The sequence below is a fragment of the Rhincodon typus genome, chromosome 21, assembly GCF_021869965.1.
Source record: "Rhincodon typus isolate 14 chromosome 21, sRhiTyp1.1, whole genome shotgun sequence".
Taxonomy (NCBI): Eukaryota; Metazoa; Chordata; class Chondrichthyes; order Orectolobiformes; family Rhincodontidae; genus Rhincodon; species Rhincodon typus.
The window spans coordinates 39,754,350-39,770,033 of record NC_063352.1 but is presented as its reverse complement, the minus strand read 5'-3'; the positions used below and the strand labels follow the sequence as shown (position 1 = coordinate 39,770,033).

Genomic DNA, 15,684 nt, shown 5'->3' with positions numbered 1-15,684 from the left:
TGACAAATTTAAAAATCAAAATTTATATTTTGAACATCAAGCTACATTCCAACTCTAAATGACATGGTCTGTAAGATTAGTTTCCTGAACAAAACCTTGTTATTGTGGGGCACAAACAGAAGGGACTGCTTACAAACTCAGTTTTTATGCAAACAAGCCACATTATTGATATGAGTTTTAAAGTCCAGTCCTTTTCTTTTATTAGAACATTACTTTTACCTCCATTGTGTATTTTGTTAGTAATGGCTCATATAGAACTTTTCAGAATGTATTTTGAATGTGTACTCATGGTATAACTTTTTATTTCTGAAGAATTCTATGCAAATAAACACTACTTTCATGGATTAACAATTTTTCTTCTTTGGAACTGTTATTTTACCCTGTAGGATTTATCATGTTCGTGGAAATTGAAAGTTTTCCATCATAGTCTTTCAATTATCCCCATTTAACCCGATCAATATGGCATGAATGATTTCTCTTTTCCCCCTCCTCACTCAGATTGCTATTTCTTGCATTACCCCAATTACTTACTAAACAAAGAATTGCAGATGCTGGAAATCCGAGGCAATACTGTTGGAGAAACTGAGCAGCTCTTGCAGCATCTATGGAGAGAAAGCAAAGTTGAACTGTTCTGAAGAAAGGACTTATTTCAGCAATACTCAAGTTGTATCGTACCAAACTATTTATGAATATTTCTTTATTCTATGAGCTGATATGGACAACTTCCATTTGTCAAATGTTAATGATCTAATAGACTCAAAATTGATCACCTATTGATCCGTTTGATTTTTGGCATAGCTTTTAGTAACTTCAGAAAATGGAAAAACATTTGTAAACATTTTTCTTAGAAAACAAAATCCTACACATCTTTAAGATACTACGCAGAGAATCCTGGTGCTGGGTCTCTCTGCAGCACTTTGCTGATGGTCCTCAGGGTGAGTGGCAGTGAAGCATTGGTATCCTTGTACCATCTTGGGTTGGCAATGTCCATAGAGGATCCCAGTATAACCTGAGCTACATTTGGAGCTTTTAACAGATTGTTGAGCTCAGTGGCACGGGTCAGGATTTCTTGAATATCATCCTCACTGTATGTGGAGGAAATCATAGCACTACGAACGAATGGCCTCATCTTGGACAGGAACATAGAGACCCTGAAGAGAAAAAAAATTGAAGAGCTTTGAGTAATTCCACTAATCATGCAAAAATTTACTTCCAAATAAATTAAGACTTCATTTCAGATTTTCCAGAAAACATTTTGCGTGTTTTTAAACTGGAGATATGGAATGTTACATATACACAGCTTTAAATAACTTAAGAAGCACACTACCCAAAACTGGAATCAAATTGCAATATCTGATCACTGGGCTATTCACAGGATTTCCATTTCCTGCAAGGCAAAGTTGCAAGTAAAATAATTACTCAATGAATTTCACCCACATTATGTACTCCAATTTCTGCAGGTATTTGTTGATATGAACACTCAGGAGCTTCAAAAGGTAAAATTTTCTATTTTCAAGATGCAAAAGACATGAAGTGAATATGTCTATATTCTACAATATAGAGGAAGACCCACAATGTCATTAGATCACCGCTAAGTTCATTTCCACAGCCAATACCTTGACTGGAGTAAATGTGCCTGGGTTAATATTGAAAAAAGGCTTAGCAGCTTCTGTCAATCATCTAACTAATGCATTCCTCTGCCAAGTCCAAACCCTCTTCTCAGTATAAATAGTGTTTTCCCTTTCCATTGTTTTTTTTCTTGTGGATTACCCTGATTGTGCAAGATGAAAGGCTTTGACAAAATAACATCTTTTTCTTAAGCATTATTTTATTGTTCTAGAGAGGAAAAATACAAACAACTACTTCCTTTTATTGAAAACAGAAATTACTGACGAAACTCAGCAGAGTTTATGTTTTGTGTGCGGTGACTCTTCATCAGATGATTCATTAGCTCTGAAGAGTCATCGCTGGACTTGAAATACTAACTCTGCTTTCTCTCCAAACTTGCTGCCAGACCTGCTGAGTTTTTACTGCAATTTCTGCTTTTGTTTCAGATTTCCAGCATTCACAGTTCTTTTATTACTTTCTTTTTATTTATTCATACTATTGATCTGCAGTGGTGAAACACCAAAGTATGTGTTAAGTCTATCCAAAAGCTGCACTAGGAATATACAGTCTATAAGGGTACAAGTTTAGTTTTCATGATTATTAGTTCCTGATCTTAACTGATGGGGAAAACTAAAATCAGAAGTAGCTGTTGGTTGACCTCTTTCTGATGGCCTATCTCTTAGCCTAGGCCTTCAAATAAAGAGGTGATTGCAGATGGAAAAATTATAGCTCTAAAATCGGCTTTCTACCTTCACCATTTCTTCACACTTAATTCCGTTCAAACCCATGTGCTGACCACTGTCTGGACTCAATCTACTGGTTAGAATCCTAGTCACAGCACAGAAGAGACCAATCTATCCTGCGCTAGATCAGAGAGCGATTTCTTATTGGTCTTAGCTCTACTCTTCCTCCACTTTAGATTCCCCCTTTGAGTACTTATCAGATTCTGTTCCTACTGCATCAGTATCCAGGACCCTTTCAGGCAGTGCACTCGAGATCATAACATCAAAAAGAAAATTGCCTCATATCTCCTATATTCTGCTAGTTGCTTTAAATGTCTGTTCCCTCCTCTTATGCTATTAAATCCATATAATTTTGAAAATGTTGTACTATACCGGTGCATCAATTCTCAGTAATTGTAAAAGGACCCCATCCCTCTTGATACATTATTGAAATAGAGTACCTTGGAATCAGGTCCTGGCTCCGAGATGCTAATTTTGCCAGTGTAGTCATGAGAACAGTGATAACCCGCGGCGAGTACTTGGGGACACAGGCAGAGGCTCGCAGCTGTGTGATCTCAAAAAGTAATGCTTCAAGAGTTTCAAAGAACTTGGTGATTTGTTCCACTGTGCAGCATCTGTCATACGAAAAGGACACGTACTCCCCAATTGCCCAAACCTAAAAAGTACAAAATCTCAGTTTACATCTTGGTATCATAGCAGCAGCTCTTTACTAATGACAGGCCTTTGATCCAAACATGCTGTTTGACCTGCTGGGTATTTCCAGCAGATGCTGGAGAATCTGAGATAACAAGGTGTTTACTGCGAACCGAGCGTATGTGGTATACTGTATCCGCTGTTGTGGCCTCCGCTACATCGGGGAAACCAAGCGGAGGCTTGGGGACCGCTTTGCAGAACACCTACACTCGGTTCGCACTAAACAACTGCACCTCCCAGTCGCGAACCATTTCAACCCCCCCTCCCATTCCTCAGACGACATGTCCATCCTAGGCCTCCTGCAGTGCCACAACGATGCCACCCGAAGGTTGCAGGAACAGCACCTCATATTCCGCTTGGGAACCCTGCAGCCCAATGGTATCAATGTGGAATTCACAAGCTTCAAAATCTCCCCTCCCCCTACCTCATCCCAAAACCAGCCCAGCTTGTCCCCGCCTCCTTAACTTGTCCTTCCTCCCACCTCAATCCCCACTCCCATCTCCTACCTACTAACCTCATCCCACCCCCTTGACTGACCTATCTCCTCCCTAACTCCCCACCTACACTCACCTTTACTGACTCCATCCCTGCCTCTTTGACCTGTCTATCTTCTATCCGCCTCCCCCTCTCTCCCTATTTAATTCAGAATCCCCTTCCCCTCCCCCATTTCTGGAGGAGGATCTAGGCCCAAAACATCAGCCTTCCTGCTCCTCGGCCTGCTGTGTTCATCCAGCAGTCAGCTTTACCTTAGCCCATGCTTGTACTGATTTGAAATTTCATTTGAGCTCCTTTATTAATTCTCCATTATGTTTTGAGATACATCGAAGGATGGGGTCATTTTAGAATTACTGACAATTTATTCATAGGTACAGTACAACTTTTTAATTATATGGCTTTAATTGCATAAACAAGAGGAGGGAGGGTCAATAACCAGAGGGTATAGACATTTAAAACAACTAGCAGAAAAAATAAAGGAGAGATGAGGTAATTTTCTTTTTAATGTTGTGAGATGTTATGATCTGGAGTGCACTGCTCGAAAGGGTGCTGGAAATAGATGCAGTTGGAACAGAATCTGACAAGTACTCAAATGGGGAATCTAAAGTAGAGGAGTTCCTTTATTCATTAACAGGCTGAGGGCATTGCTGGCTGGGCAGCATTTATTGCCCATCCCTAATTACCCAGAGGGCAGTTAAGAGTTAACCAGATTGCTGTGGGTCTGGAGTCACATGTAGGCCAGACCAGGTAAGGATGACAGTTTCCTTCCCTAAAGCACGTTACTGAACCAGATGGGTTTTTCCAACAACGGATTCATGATCATCTTTAGATTATTAATTCCAGATATTTTATTGAATTCAAATTCCACCATCTGCCATGGCGGGATTCGAACCCGGGTCCCCAGAATATTATGTGGGTTTCTGGATTAACAGTCCAGCGATAATACCACTAGACCATTGCATCCCCCTCACCCCGTGGAGGAAGAGCAGAGCTGAGACCGATTGGAAATCTTTCACACTGATCTGGTGTGGACATGATAGATTGGTCTTGTCCATGCTCTAGAACTTGGATTCTGGACAGTGGTCAACACAGTCATCTGGAGCAGGAATTTCCTAACAATAAACGACAAGCTTACTTTATTATATAAACATGTTTATGACGTTACAAAAGACTATGCTGCATGGTATTGGTAACTTCAGTGGCTGACAATGTCCTTCAGGATTTCTTGAGATTGTGAAAGGCAAGTTTTTTTTTTCTTTAATTAGTCCCAGCTGGAGTTGGTACATTGACCGTATCCAGTTTCTAGGAGGGGAACAATCCCATTATAACATGCAAAAAAATCATCCCTCCACAACCCTACTCTTGTCTGTCTCGACAGTGTTTTCAGCCCAGTATCTCAGCTACACCTCAAAGTTTTTATTCTCTCATAGGCAGTGGGTGACACGGGCAAGGGCCAGAATCCAATTACCCTCAAAGGAGCGGGTGAGCTGCCTTCTTGAATCACTTCAGTCCATCTGGTTTGATTTTGCACTAAGTTTCATACAACTGAAATGGTTTGCTCAACTATTTCAAAGTGCAGTTAAGAATTAACCACATTGCTGTGGGTCTGGAACAAGAGCAGGTATGGATAACAGACTTCCTTCCCAAAAATGGTTATTAAATGTACCAACTGGATTTTTACAGTAACTGACAGTTGTTTAACTGGCAGCATTACTAACTTTATATTCTAGATTTATTAATTTAAATTAGTAGGAGTTGAACCCAGGTCTCCAGAGCATTAACCTGGCTTTCTGGATTACTAGTCCATTGATAATACCTCTAGCCAACGAGCAGCAGATATTATTAATTTCTGGACAGCCAGAAAGAGGAGGCAACCACAGTAAATTTTCTGCTGCACAGTTCAGTGGCTCAGAGCCATTTCTAGCAACAGTTTTGAGATCAGCTAACTCTGCACAGAACGGAATCAAAACATGGGACCTTCCTAGTCAGTAGAGTTCAGATACTCACCAGTTAAACATGCTGAGTGATCGGGAGGAGCATGAGATACTGGCAACCAAAAGGCATTGTTGGAATGAAATCACACTAAGATGCACAGTTAAGACCGAATCACTAAGCCAGATTATACTGTGGAATTCCTTACCACATGAGTGAAGAAGGTCTCCTTATTGATGATGTTGCTGACTGTTGCACAAAATTCCAGCAGCTCTTTGGACTGTTCTACTATTAGAGGTGGGTATAGTTTACACAATACCAACAGCTGGGAACTGAATACTCTGCGGAATTGAAGAAAGAAATCAGCACCACAAGGTGCACCCATATATATTAGTAATTAATCACAATGCTCATGAAACGTTATCCAAAATGAATTATGGCATGCAACTTAAAAAGGTTGAAACTTTGTATCATTTTATATCTGGACACTGATACCAAGACATTACCTCAATATCTGCCTGGACTTCAATTACTGCTCACCTTGTGCAGGTTTACTAATGTGGCACTAGGACATTCAGGGACTGGGTGCTGACAATGAATCGAGACCGGCCATCAGCACAGATCGGTGACAGAGAACCGGTTTCATCATTTCACTGTCACTTTTGATCCATTATCAAATTAAGTGCAAATATCACAACTGACAATCTATCAGCTGTACACAGCATAGTATTTGGGGATGGAAACACTATTTCAGACTGAAAATTTCAAGTCAGCATTCACATTTGTTTGTTTCTGCAGATCTCCTGCCCATCAGTGATATAATGACAGGTCAACTTGACCTCCACAAGTGACAGACACACATTTTATACCCTCTCCATTATCATCGGCTACAAAGTGTTTCTGTTCCAGAATCACCACTGCCCACGAATTTTGCAGCAAAATACAGCACATAGATTGGGATTAAGTTAAACAGATCTGAAGGTACCAAGTCCGATGTCCAGTTAGTTGATATCATTGTGACTGCTGTGTGATCGAAACGAGAACGGAAAACTGACTGCCAGGATTTCTGCTCTTGATCATTACCCAGTGAGCCAGGTCCATAAGAAAAGGAAATTGAATAGTAAATGACCATAGAAATTTTGAAAAAGCAAAATCGAATAAAGTGTGATCACAATTTTAAAAACAGGAAATAATGTTTGTGGCTCGAAATATTATACTTTCCTCAAGGTTAATGTGTTCCAGACAGATATACAGAGACATTACAAATTGCTTACAGCAGAAAAACAAACAATTCAGCCAAACAGTCCATGGTTATGGTCAAGCTCCACAGGAGCTCCCTAACCTTATCAGCATTTCGCTCTATTCTCCTCTCCATCCTCTACAGTATTACAGTATTATCCTTTCACCTCTTCAGAGTGTTTAACAAGGTTGATCAAGTAAGATCTGTCCTTTGGATTCCATGCTGTCTAATCCTGATTGTATTTTCAGGTTCTATATATTTCGATTGTACCTTTATATTCAGCTGTTGATGAGTTTCAGTTTTATATTTCATAACGTTTTCTTTGGGCATGATGATTCACTCAGACTACAAACTGACGGTCAGTGTTATTCCATCAAGTCTCCTTCCCTAAAATCAGGAAGCAGGCATTTGTGAAAGGTTATTTTCACTCACCGTTGAACTTCAGTTTTGAATTCAGGGATGTCATACAGGAGACTGCTACGCTCCAGGATAACCAGAACCAGCTGGTTAATCAGTGGACCATCTGCAAACTGAAGCCAGAATGAAAAGTGTGGATGATTTCAAATCCAGGCATATGGCAGACAATTACTAGAGAACAGAGTAAACTGCCAAAGTTCTGATGAAGAAAATATAACTGGAATTTGGCTGAAACTACAATGCACTTTAAATGATCATCTCCTGTGACACAAGATAACATTAATAAACTAGTGGTTCATGAACTGCCTGGCAAAAATTCAGCATGATATTATTAATATTGTTCGATAGTCAATTTAAATAGATTCCACAAAAGACAAACATCTACTCTGTTCATGAATGTATACTATTGATGTTTCTTTACTGGGATTAGAAGCAGCCCAATAGATAATATCAACAGTAAATGAGTGACAAGATGCTGGGAGGACAACCAAACAATCTTTGATACCTTGTGATAAAAGCAGTTGCCCTTCAGATTATGCCAAAGCTGTCAGGCAGGGCAGAGGATCTTATGAAAGATGAGCAAGGCAATAAAAGTGTTGAGGCCAGGTTGTAGTGACAGCCTTGGTATAAAATAAATAGAAGACAATGCAATGCTTCTGATTATAATATTAACTTTAAAAAACAAGCCAGCTATCATCCTGCCTATGCATGCCACTACTTTGAGCCCTAGCTTCTCTCTGCATAAAGACGCTGAGTACAGGGTCTATTATTTAACATCTTTTCTTCAACCTAGGGAATATAAAATGTGGTAACTAAAACCTCATTTGTGCTAAGATTCTGTGATTATAGTGTGCAACTCCATTAAGGCTCATTCTCTTTGTCAGTGATAGAATGGTCTAACGTCAAGTATTGTAAAACCTCTCATTCTCGTGTATTTGTATGAATGATCAACTTTAATTCACAATGAGGGAAAAAAAAAATATAGAAGAGATCTGGATTTGGTGCCTGAATGAGGCACTCACGACTCAGGAAAAACAGAAAGAACTGCAGATGCTGTAAATCAGGAACAAAAATAGAAGCTGCTAGAAAAGCTCAGCAGGTCTGGCAGCATTTATGAAAAAAAAAAAATCAGAGTTAACGTTTCGGGTCCAGTGACCCTTCTTCACCAGACCCAAAACGTTAACTCTGATTTTTTTCTTCACAGATGCTGCCAGACCTGCTGAGCTTTTCCAGCAGCTTCTATTTTTGTTACTCACGACTCCGTACCAATTTGGAGGGCAACCAGGGTTTTAAAATATATTTTCCGATGTGTGTTGTCACTTGGCAAGGTCAGTTTTATTGTCCATTTCTTGTTGCCAAAAGCGGTAGCAAAGAATCTTGAAGCTGCCTGATACAACTGATAAGTCCATGTGACCACTTCAAAGGGCAGGTCAATCAGACTGGCATCAACCAGGTATGGATAACAAGTTTCCTTCTACAAATGGGGAGGTAGTGACATATGGTAGTGGCAGTGCACTGGCAATCCAGAATCCCAGGCTAAATGTTCTAAGTACCTGGCTTCAAATCCTGTCATGACAAGTTGTGAAATTAGAATATAATGAAATGTGAAAATGAAAGCTAAAAATTAAAGAATTCAAATGATGAGCACACAACCACTTGACTGTTGCAAAAATCCAAGTGGGTCACTAATGTCCTGTAGAGCAGGAAGATCTGCCATCCTCACTACATGATTCCAGGAACACAGCGATATGGTTGTCTCCTTAATTGCACTCGGAAATGGCCTAGCGTAACTAAGGAATGAGCATCAAATGCTGACCTTGAAAGCAAATGGCCACATCCCATAAACGGGTTTTTAAAAAAAATAATAGCAGGGAATTAGCTGGATTTTAACATATTCTGACATAGTTTCACAAGTTACTTTTACTAACACCAGCTTTTTATTTCTAAACTGATTGCTTTTCTTTTCCCCTCTTGAAATGAGCATTTAGAGACTGAATTTAAATGCTCAAATGTATAGGTAACATTTGAACTTGTGTTTCTCGGAATTATTAGACCAGGTCCCTCAACTACTAATTCAGTAACTTAACCACTCACCACCATTTGTACGGCAACGTAAACTGAAAACAAATTATTTTCAAGTAAAAGTGAACTAATGTAGATGCTGGAAATCTGAAACAAAAATAGAAAATTCTGGAGTTCAACAGGTTTGACAGCATCCGTGGAGAGAGCAACAGACTTAACAGAAGAATGGTTATACCAGACTAGAAACGTTAACTCTGTTTCTCTCTCCATAGATGCTGCCAGTCTTGCAGAGTTTTTCCAGCAGTCTTTATTGCTTTGTTTTACAAACTTCTGAACCCGGCCCCTGTGCAAGTCAGTGAATGAGATGTTCCAAATGACTGTGACTAACAGATAGTTTAGAGTCTAGTCAGTCCACAGAGCTTTTGTAACATGGTGTAAAAGACTGACAACACTGATTTTGCGGTCACAAAGTAATTCACCTGAAATTAGCACATGGTTACAAAAGCAATATAGCCTTTGACACTTGTACTGCTTGTACAAATTTCTTTCCCAATCAGAATCAATGAAGCAGGATGACATTGATAAATAACCCAAGCAATGCATTAGATCTCTTATAAAGATGTGTCATTACCTGGATGACAACATTGAAGAAAACCTGCAACAGAATGGGGACAGTCTGAGCACAGTGTATGACTCTAGGCCGCTGAGCCATGTCCAAAAGCACCTCATGAAGTAGGTTTAATCTGTGAAAGGAATCACATCTTCAATCACTAGAGAAAAAGAACACTTTTCATATTTGCCCGTTCCTTTCTTCTACTGTGTTCAATAGCTATTTATTCCACACTGCAGAGATGTTAGTTCTAATATTTTCTTGCTGTACAAAATCCCTATTCACTGTTAAAATTTTAGCCTTCCTTTAGATAGCACCCTGCCCGAAAGTGCCCCATCTTGTTCATCCATCTCAGTCAATATAATTCTTAAGCAAGTCACTAGAATATGCAGTGTCCCCAAGTTGAAAGATTTCACCCTTCCTTCCCTTTGTGTCTTGCCTGCACTGGATGGTAGTTAGGAAGAGAAGAACCAAATAACAACATAATTTCAATTCCATCTGTGCTGACTAGAAACAGCTATTTAGCCCGATCCCACTCACCTCTAGCTCCTGGTCTGGAGCTAATTAGGTTACGGCACTACAGAGTGCCAATTCAAATATAGTTAAGAGCAATGACTGTTTCTGACCATAGCCCCACTACCCTCTGGGGGAAAGACTTTCTACATTTCCCAAATCCTTGCACCAACTATTTTAAAATCTATGCACCTGTGTTTTTGTCAGTAAGATCAGTTAATCTGCTCTATCCACTATCTATCTAGAACCCTCAATGTTAGACAGCTCAAATCAAATTCCCTCTCAACCTCTTCTGTTCCAAAGACATCCTCATATACCCACATTAGTGCAAATGCAGCCTTCCTGTAATGCAGTGACCAGAAATGTACACAATACATTAGTGCTTTATACATTCTATTATAACCCAACACTCTCATATTCTTTACCTCCATGAATAAAAGCATCATACATACCTTCTTCATCACATTATCTACTTATCCTTCTATCCTCCAGAATCTACAGAGTATCCCCTGGGTCTCTTTCCTTTGCACTTTGCATCATATGCTTATTGTGTAATGATTTACTTCTTTTGCCCTCTCAAATTTATTCTCTCACTTCTCTATACTGAATTCTTTTGCCAGTTTTCAGCTCACTAAAACTGATACATTGGTTTATTCCAGTATTCGACACCTTCCTTCCTCACTTTCAACCACAGAGCAAATTTTTGTTTCATCTGAAAACTTTTTAATTATGCCTCCAAATATGTAGTTTGAAAAGCAAGGGGGACCCAGAAATGAGCTCCACAGAATCTCACTTGAACCAACACTCCAGTCACACTCACACCCATCGACCTTTTGCTTCCTGCCACTGAGTCAATTTTGGGTGCACTTTCCTTTGGACCCTGCATGTTTTTGTTTTTCAAATCCACTCAGACAGCTCAGGGAAAATGTACAAGAAAACCCATGGCTGAGAAACAGCCTGTGCTTTAACTACTTCCAAAAGCTTTTACAAACTATTAAATAGTTTTCAAGTAGTGGCATTGCTGTTATGTAAAATAAGCACAGCAGTCAATTTGCACACAATAAAACCTCACAAAACAGCAATAAGATAGAGACCAAATAACTTGCTTTATTAGTGTTGGTTAAGGGATAAATATTGCTCAAGACAACCTTATAAGAATGTTCTTGATTATTATTCATGTTTCCTGTAGTAACAGGACCTAGTATTTGTTAGTTTAGTACTTCATCAATATGCATTGAATGGCCATCTTTCTACTAGGTAAAACCAGTGGTTCTTTCTGGCTTTTAAGTGAAAATATCAAGTTACTTCTCCTGCATCTGAAATCCAATTGCCAGAGATTGCAAATCAAGTTTCCCCTTCAATTATAGCCCACAAATTAAACTGTCAGGGTCTGTGTACCTGTCAATAGTATCCCCAGCTCCTGCCTCGACCCGGAGAATATACAAAAACATGCTTCGGTAATGCAGGTTCTGGAAGGCTTCTGCAGAGTTCAGGGTCTTTCTGTTCTGATCTGTAATCATCTTCTCACTTGCAACAGAGGTCTGTGACCTAAAGGATTCAAAACAAAGCAGCTCCTGAGTGAGACTGAACATTTAAATACACAGCTAATGATAGTACTTCACACAGGGAATCAGACACATCACAATTTTAGCAGAACCATTCTGACACCACATTTACACTAATTTTAGTGAGGAACTACTCCTTTCAAGGCCTATGTTAACAAAACAGAAGTATTTACAATGTTCAAGAAACAAATACAAAGCCGAATTAATTTTCTTTGAAAAAAAAACCATTTTATGCCTCTGCTTCCAAGACGTAACTCATTTTCAATTTGAATTTAAATTGTATGGCAATGAGCTAAATCTGTCGAAGAATTAATTTCACAGCTGTCCCTAATTATTGAGCAAGTAAATGTGTTGCAAGGTGCAGAACTGAACTCTATTAGCCCCCAGAAGCTGACAAGTCTCATTCCTGTTTAAATAAAAACCAAAAGAACTGCGGATGCTGCAGATGCTGTTCCTGATTCCTGTTTACTTGAACTCAGCTAAAACAGCATTACAATTCACTTTTGCATCTTAAACTAGGGAGAAGAGATATCAGTCAAAGATCCCACGTTCAATCTATTGTCTTTTCCTGACACAAAGTGGGTGTGTGGAGATTGGGGGAGGGCAGGTGATGGTTCAGCTTTGATTACTATGGCTGAGGAACTTGTAGGCACTCACTGTCTGTCTAAGTGCACACTAATTTTTGAGGATTGCGGTAAGTAGAGGTAATGGAAGCCTTTAATACTCTCATTGCAATACAAGCAGGGTAAAACTAACATGCAAGTACAGCAAGCAATTATGAAGTCAAACGGTACAGAATCACACAGCAGAGAAACAGGCCCCTCAGCCCAACTCATCCACGCCAACCAGATTTCCTAAACTGAACTAGTCCCATCTGCCTGCATTTTGGACCATATCCTTCTAAACCTTTCCTATCCATGTTCCTGTCCAAATGTATTTTGGACGTTGTAATTGTACCCACCTCTACCACTTCCTCTGGCAGCTCGTTCCATATACGCATCATCCTGTGTGAAGACTATGCCCCCAGGTCTCTTTTGAATCTTTCCCCTCACCTTAAACCTATGCCGTCTAGTTTTGGACTCCCATACCCAGGGAAGAGACCTTGGCTATTCACCTTATCTTTGCCCCTCATGATTTTATAAACCTCTATAATAGTCACTCCTCAACCTCTTACTTTCCAGAGAAAAAAGCCGCAGCATATCCTTACTAGTCAATTCTTCCATCTCAGTAACACCCTTGTAAATCGTTTTTGCACCCTTTCCAGTTTAATAACATCGTTCCCATAGCAGGGCGACTAGAATTTAAGGCAGTACTCCAAATGTGGCTTTACCCAAGTCTTGTTGCAGCTGTTATATGTCTCAACTCCGGTACTCGGTGCTCCGAATGATGAAGGCAAGCATGCCAAATGCCTTCTTCACTACTCTTTCTACCTATGACGCTGCTTTCAAGAAACAATGTACCTGCACCCCCACATTTCTCTGTTCCACAACACCTCCTACGGCCTGATCATTAACTGTGAAATTTCTGCCCTAGTTTGTCTTACCAAAATGCAACACTTTGTAATTATCTGAATTAAACTCCATCAGCCATTTCTTGGACAACTGGCCCAGTTGATCATTCTGATGGCTGTCTCGAGCTGGGACACAGTCTCAGAATAAGGGGCAAGACATTTAAAACTGAAATGAGGAGCAATTTCTTCACTCAGAGGGTAGTGAATCTTTACTCAAGAGGGTTATGGATGCTCAAGCATTGTGTATGTTCAAATCAGAGATTGACAGATATCTAGATATGAAAGACATGGCTTCCATAAACAAGAGAGAGATAAAAATACGAGTATAGGACTGGAAATTAGTAATAGGTAAATGATCAGTTACAATCAGGCCAAATTATGGAGCAGCTCAATGGGCCGAATGGCCTACTTCTTTTCCTATGTTCCTAAAAAACAAATGCTGTAGTCCTGGGAATCAGAAATAAAATCAGAAAGTGCTGGAAACACTCAGCAGATCAGACAGCACCTGTGCAGAAAGAAACTAATTAAAGACCTTTCACCAAACCCAGAATCCAAAAATGTCCCCTTCATTTATTATCATAGGTGGGAACAAAATTGCATTTATATAGCACCTTCCATGACCAGCAGAAAGCTCAAAGCGTTTTACAGTCAATGAAGTACACGTGAAGGGTGTTTGCTGCTATTAAATAGGCAGCATCGCAGTCAATATGCAGACCTTGGTGACTCAGAGACAAGAACATCACCAGCTGAGCTACTGCTGCCACCGAGAGACCAGCTCGAGTTTCAGTACCTGAGTTGGGCTTCAAGTGCTGCAGTCAGGCAAGGGAGGTCAAGCAGCGAATGAAGGATCTCCAGCGATGTGTCTTGACGGATCAGTTCAGGCAGCAATTCAATGAATTCAGTGAACAAGGATGGTGTGTTCCAAGCTAGGAACTAGTATGAAAAAAAAAAAAAAAAATTCAACTTGTATCCAAAGTAAGAGGCTAAAATGAATCAATAATGGCATCCTGCCATTAGTGCCCCTGAGCTACAATTAGCCTTCACTATAACAGATTGAGATATTTTCAAATTCCACGTACATTCAATTCTCACCTTGAACATATTTGGAAAGCTCTTGTGGAAAATTCCAACATTTTCACTCAGTGTTTTTCTATTCTTCCTGCAAAACTGGAGAAATTCAAAGGCCACCATTGAGTCATGGTATAGTTCAGAAGGGATCTTGGTGAATAAGTGTCTGTAAACAGCTTCAGAGTCCACAGCTGCCAGTTCACCTGAAATGTGGCAAAGGTCAGGATACTTTACTTATGTTCATTCAGGGTGACCTCACTCACAACAACTTATTTGCATAGCTCCTTAAACTTAGTAAAGTTTCCTAAAGCACTTCATAGCAGCATCAACAGATTTTGACAGCAAGGAGATTATATTAGATCTCCGTACAGATGACCAAACAGGTAGATTTTAAGCAGCATTTTAACAAAGGAAAGGGAACTGATGAGATGAAGAGATTTAGAGAAGGTATTGCAGGGCTTAGGATCTTGGAAACTGAAGCAAGCTGCCATTAGTGAAGGGACTGAAATTGAGAATGCTAAAGAAGCCACATTTTGAGAAGTGCAGATATCTCAGCAGGCTGTGGTGTAGGAAGAGAGATTACAGAGCTAACAGCGAGCAAGGCCATTGAAGAGTTTAAAAACACGAGAATTTTCAGTTTCAAGGCATTGGCTTCCGATTGGGCATGGTAGATCTGACAAAAGTGGGTGATAGATGAAAAGAATACAGTAGAGTTTTGGATTACATCAAGGTTTATGGAGAGTAGATTGTGGGAAGCCAACCATGAATGCATTACAATAGTCAAGATCAGAGGTAACAAAACGTATGGATGAGGTATTCAGCAGTCGATGAGTTGAGGCATGGAAGGACTCAGGTAATCACAAAGATGGTAATAGGACAATTTAGTGATGTTGTGGATTTGTGGTTGGCAGCTTGATTCCAGGTCAAATATGACAAAGTTACAGTCTGATTCAGCTTTGATGGTTGCCATGGAGGGGGCTAGAATTGCTGGTTAGGGAATGCAGTTTGTAGTCAGAACCAAAGACAATAGCCTTGATTTTCTTCAGGTTTGATGGACAAACATTTCTGCTCATCCTGCACTGGATGCTGGACAAGATGCCTGACAATTTTGAGATAGTGGAGAGGTGGTGAGTTGCAGCCGGGAGTTATCAGCAAACATGTGGAGACAGACATGGTTTTCGATGATATAATGATTTCGCAGTATGTGCAGGAGAAACAGGACAGGGAAAAGATAGACTTTTGAGGAACGTCAGAGGTAACAGTAAAAG

At 39.9% G+C, this 15,684-nt stretch overlaps 1 protein-coding gene across 3 annotated transcripts in view; it reads right to left on the bottom strand.

Annotated features, from left to right (window-relative positions):
• The window catches only part of ap5z1 (adaptor related protein complex 5 subunit zeta 1), a 52,973-nt gene continuing 37,289 nt past the window's right edge, over positions 1–15,684 (bottom strand). For 2 of the 3 annotated variants that reach the window (XM_048609405.1, XM_048609406.1), the window contains exons 10-17: positions 14,441–14,619; positions 14,139–14,281; positions 11,672–11,821; positions 9,782–9,893; positions 7,144–7,241; positions 5,680–5,812; positions 2,792–3,006; positions 1–1,151 (exon numbers count right to left, since the gene is read on the bottom strand). In XM_048609405.1, coding sequence (XP_048465362.1) covers positions 878–1,151; positions 2,792–3,006; positions 5,680–5,812; positions 7,144–7,241; positions 9,782–9,893; positions 11,672–11,821; positions 14,139–14,281; positions 14,441–14,619 — 1,304 coding nt within the window. In that variant the 3' untranslated portion in view covers positions 1–877. The remainder of the gene's footprint in view (positions 1,152–2,791; positions 3,007–5,679; positions 5,813–7,143; positions 7,242–9,781; positions 9,894–11,671; positions 11,822–14,138; positions 14,282–14,440; positions 14,620–15,684) is intronic. The other variant, XM_048609407.1, reaches the window with a different exon arrangement.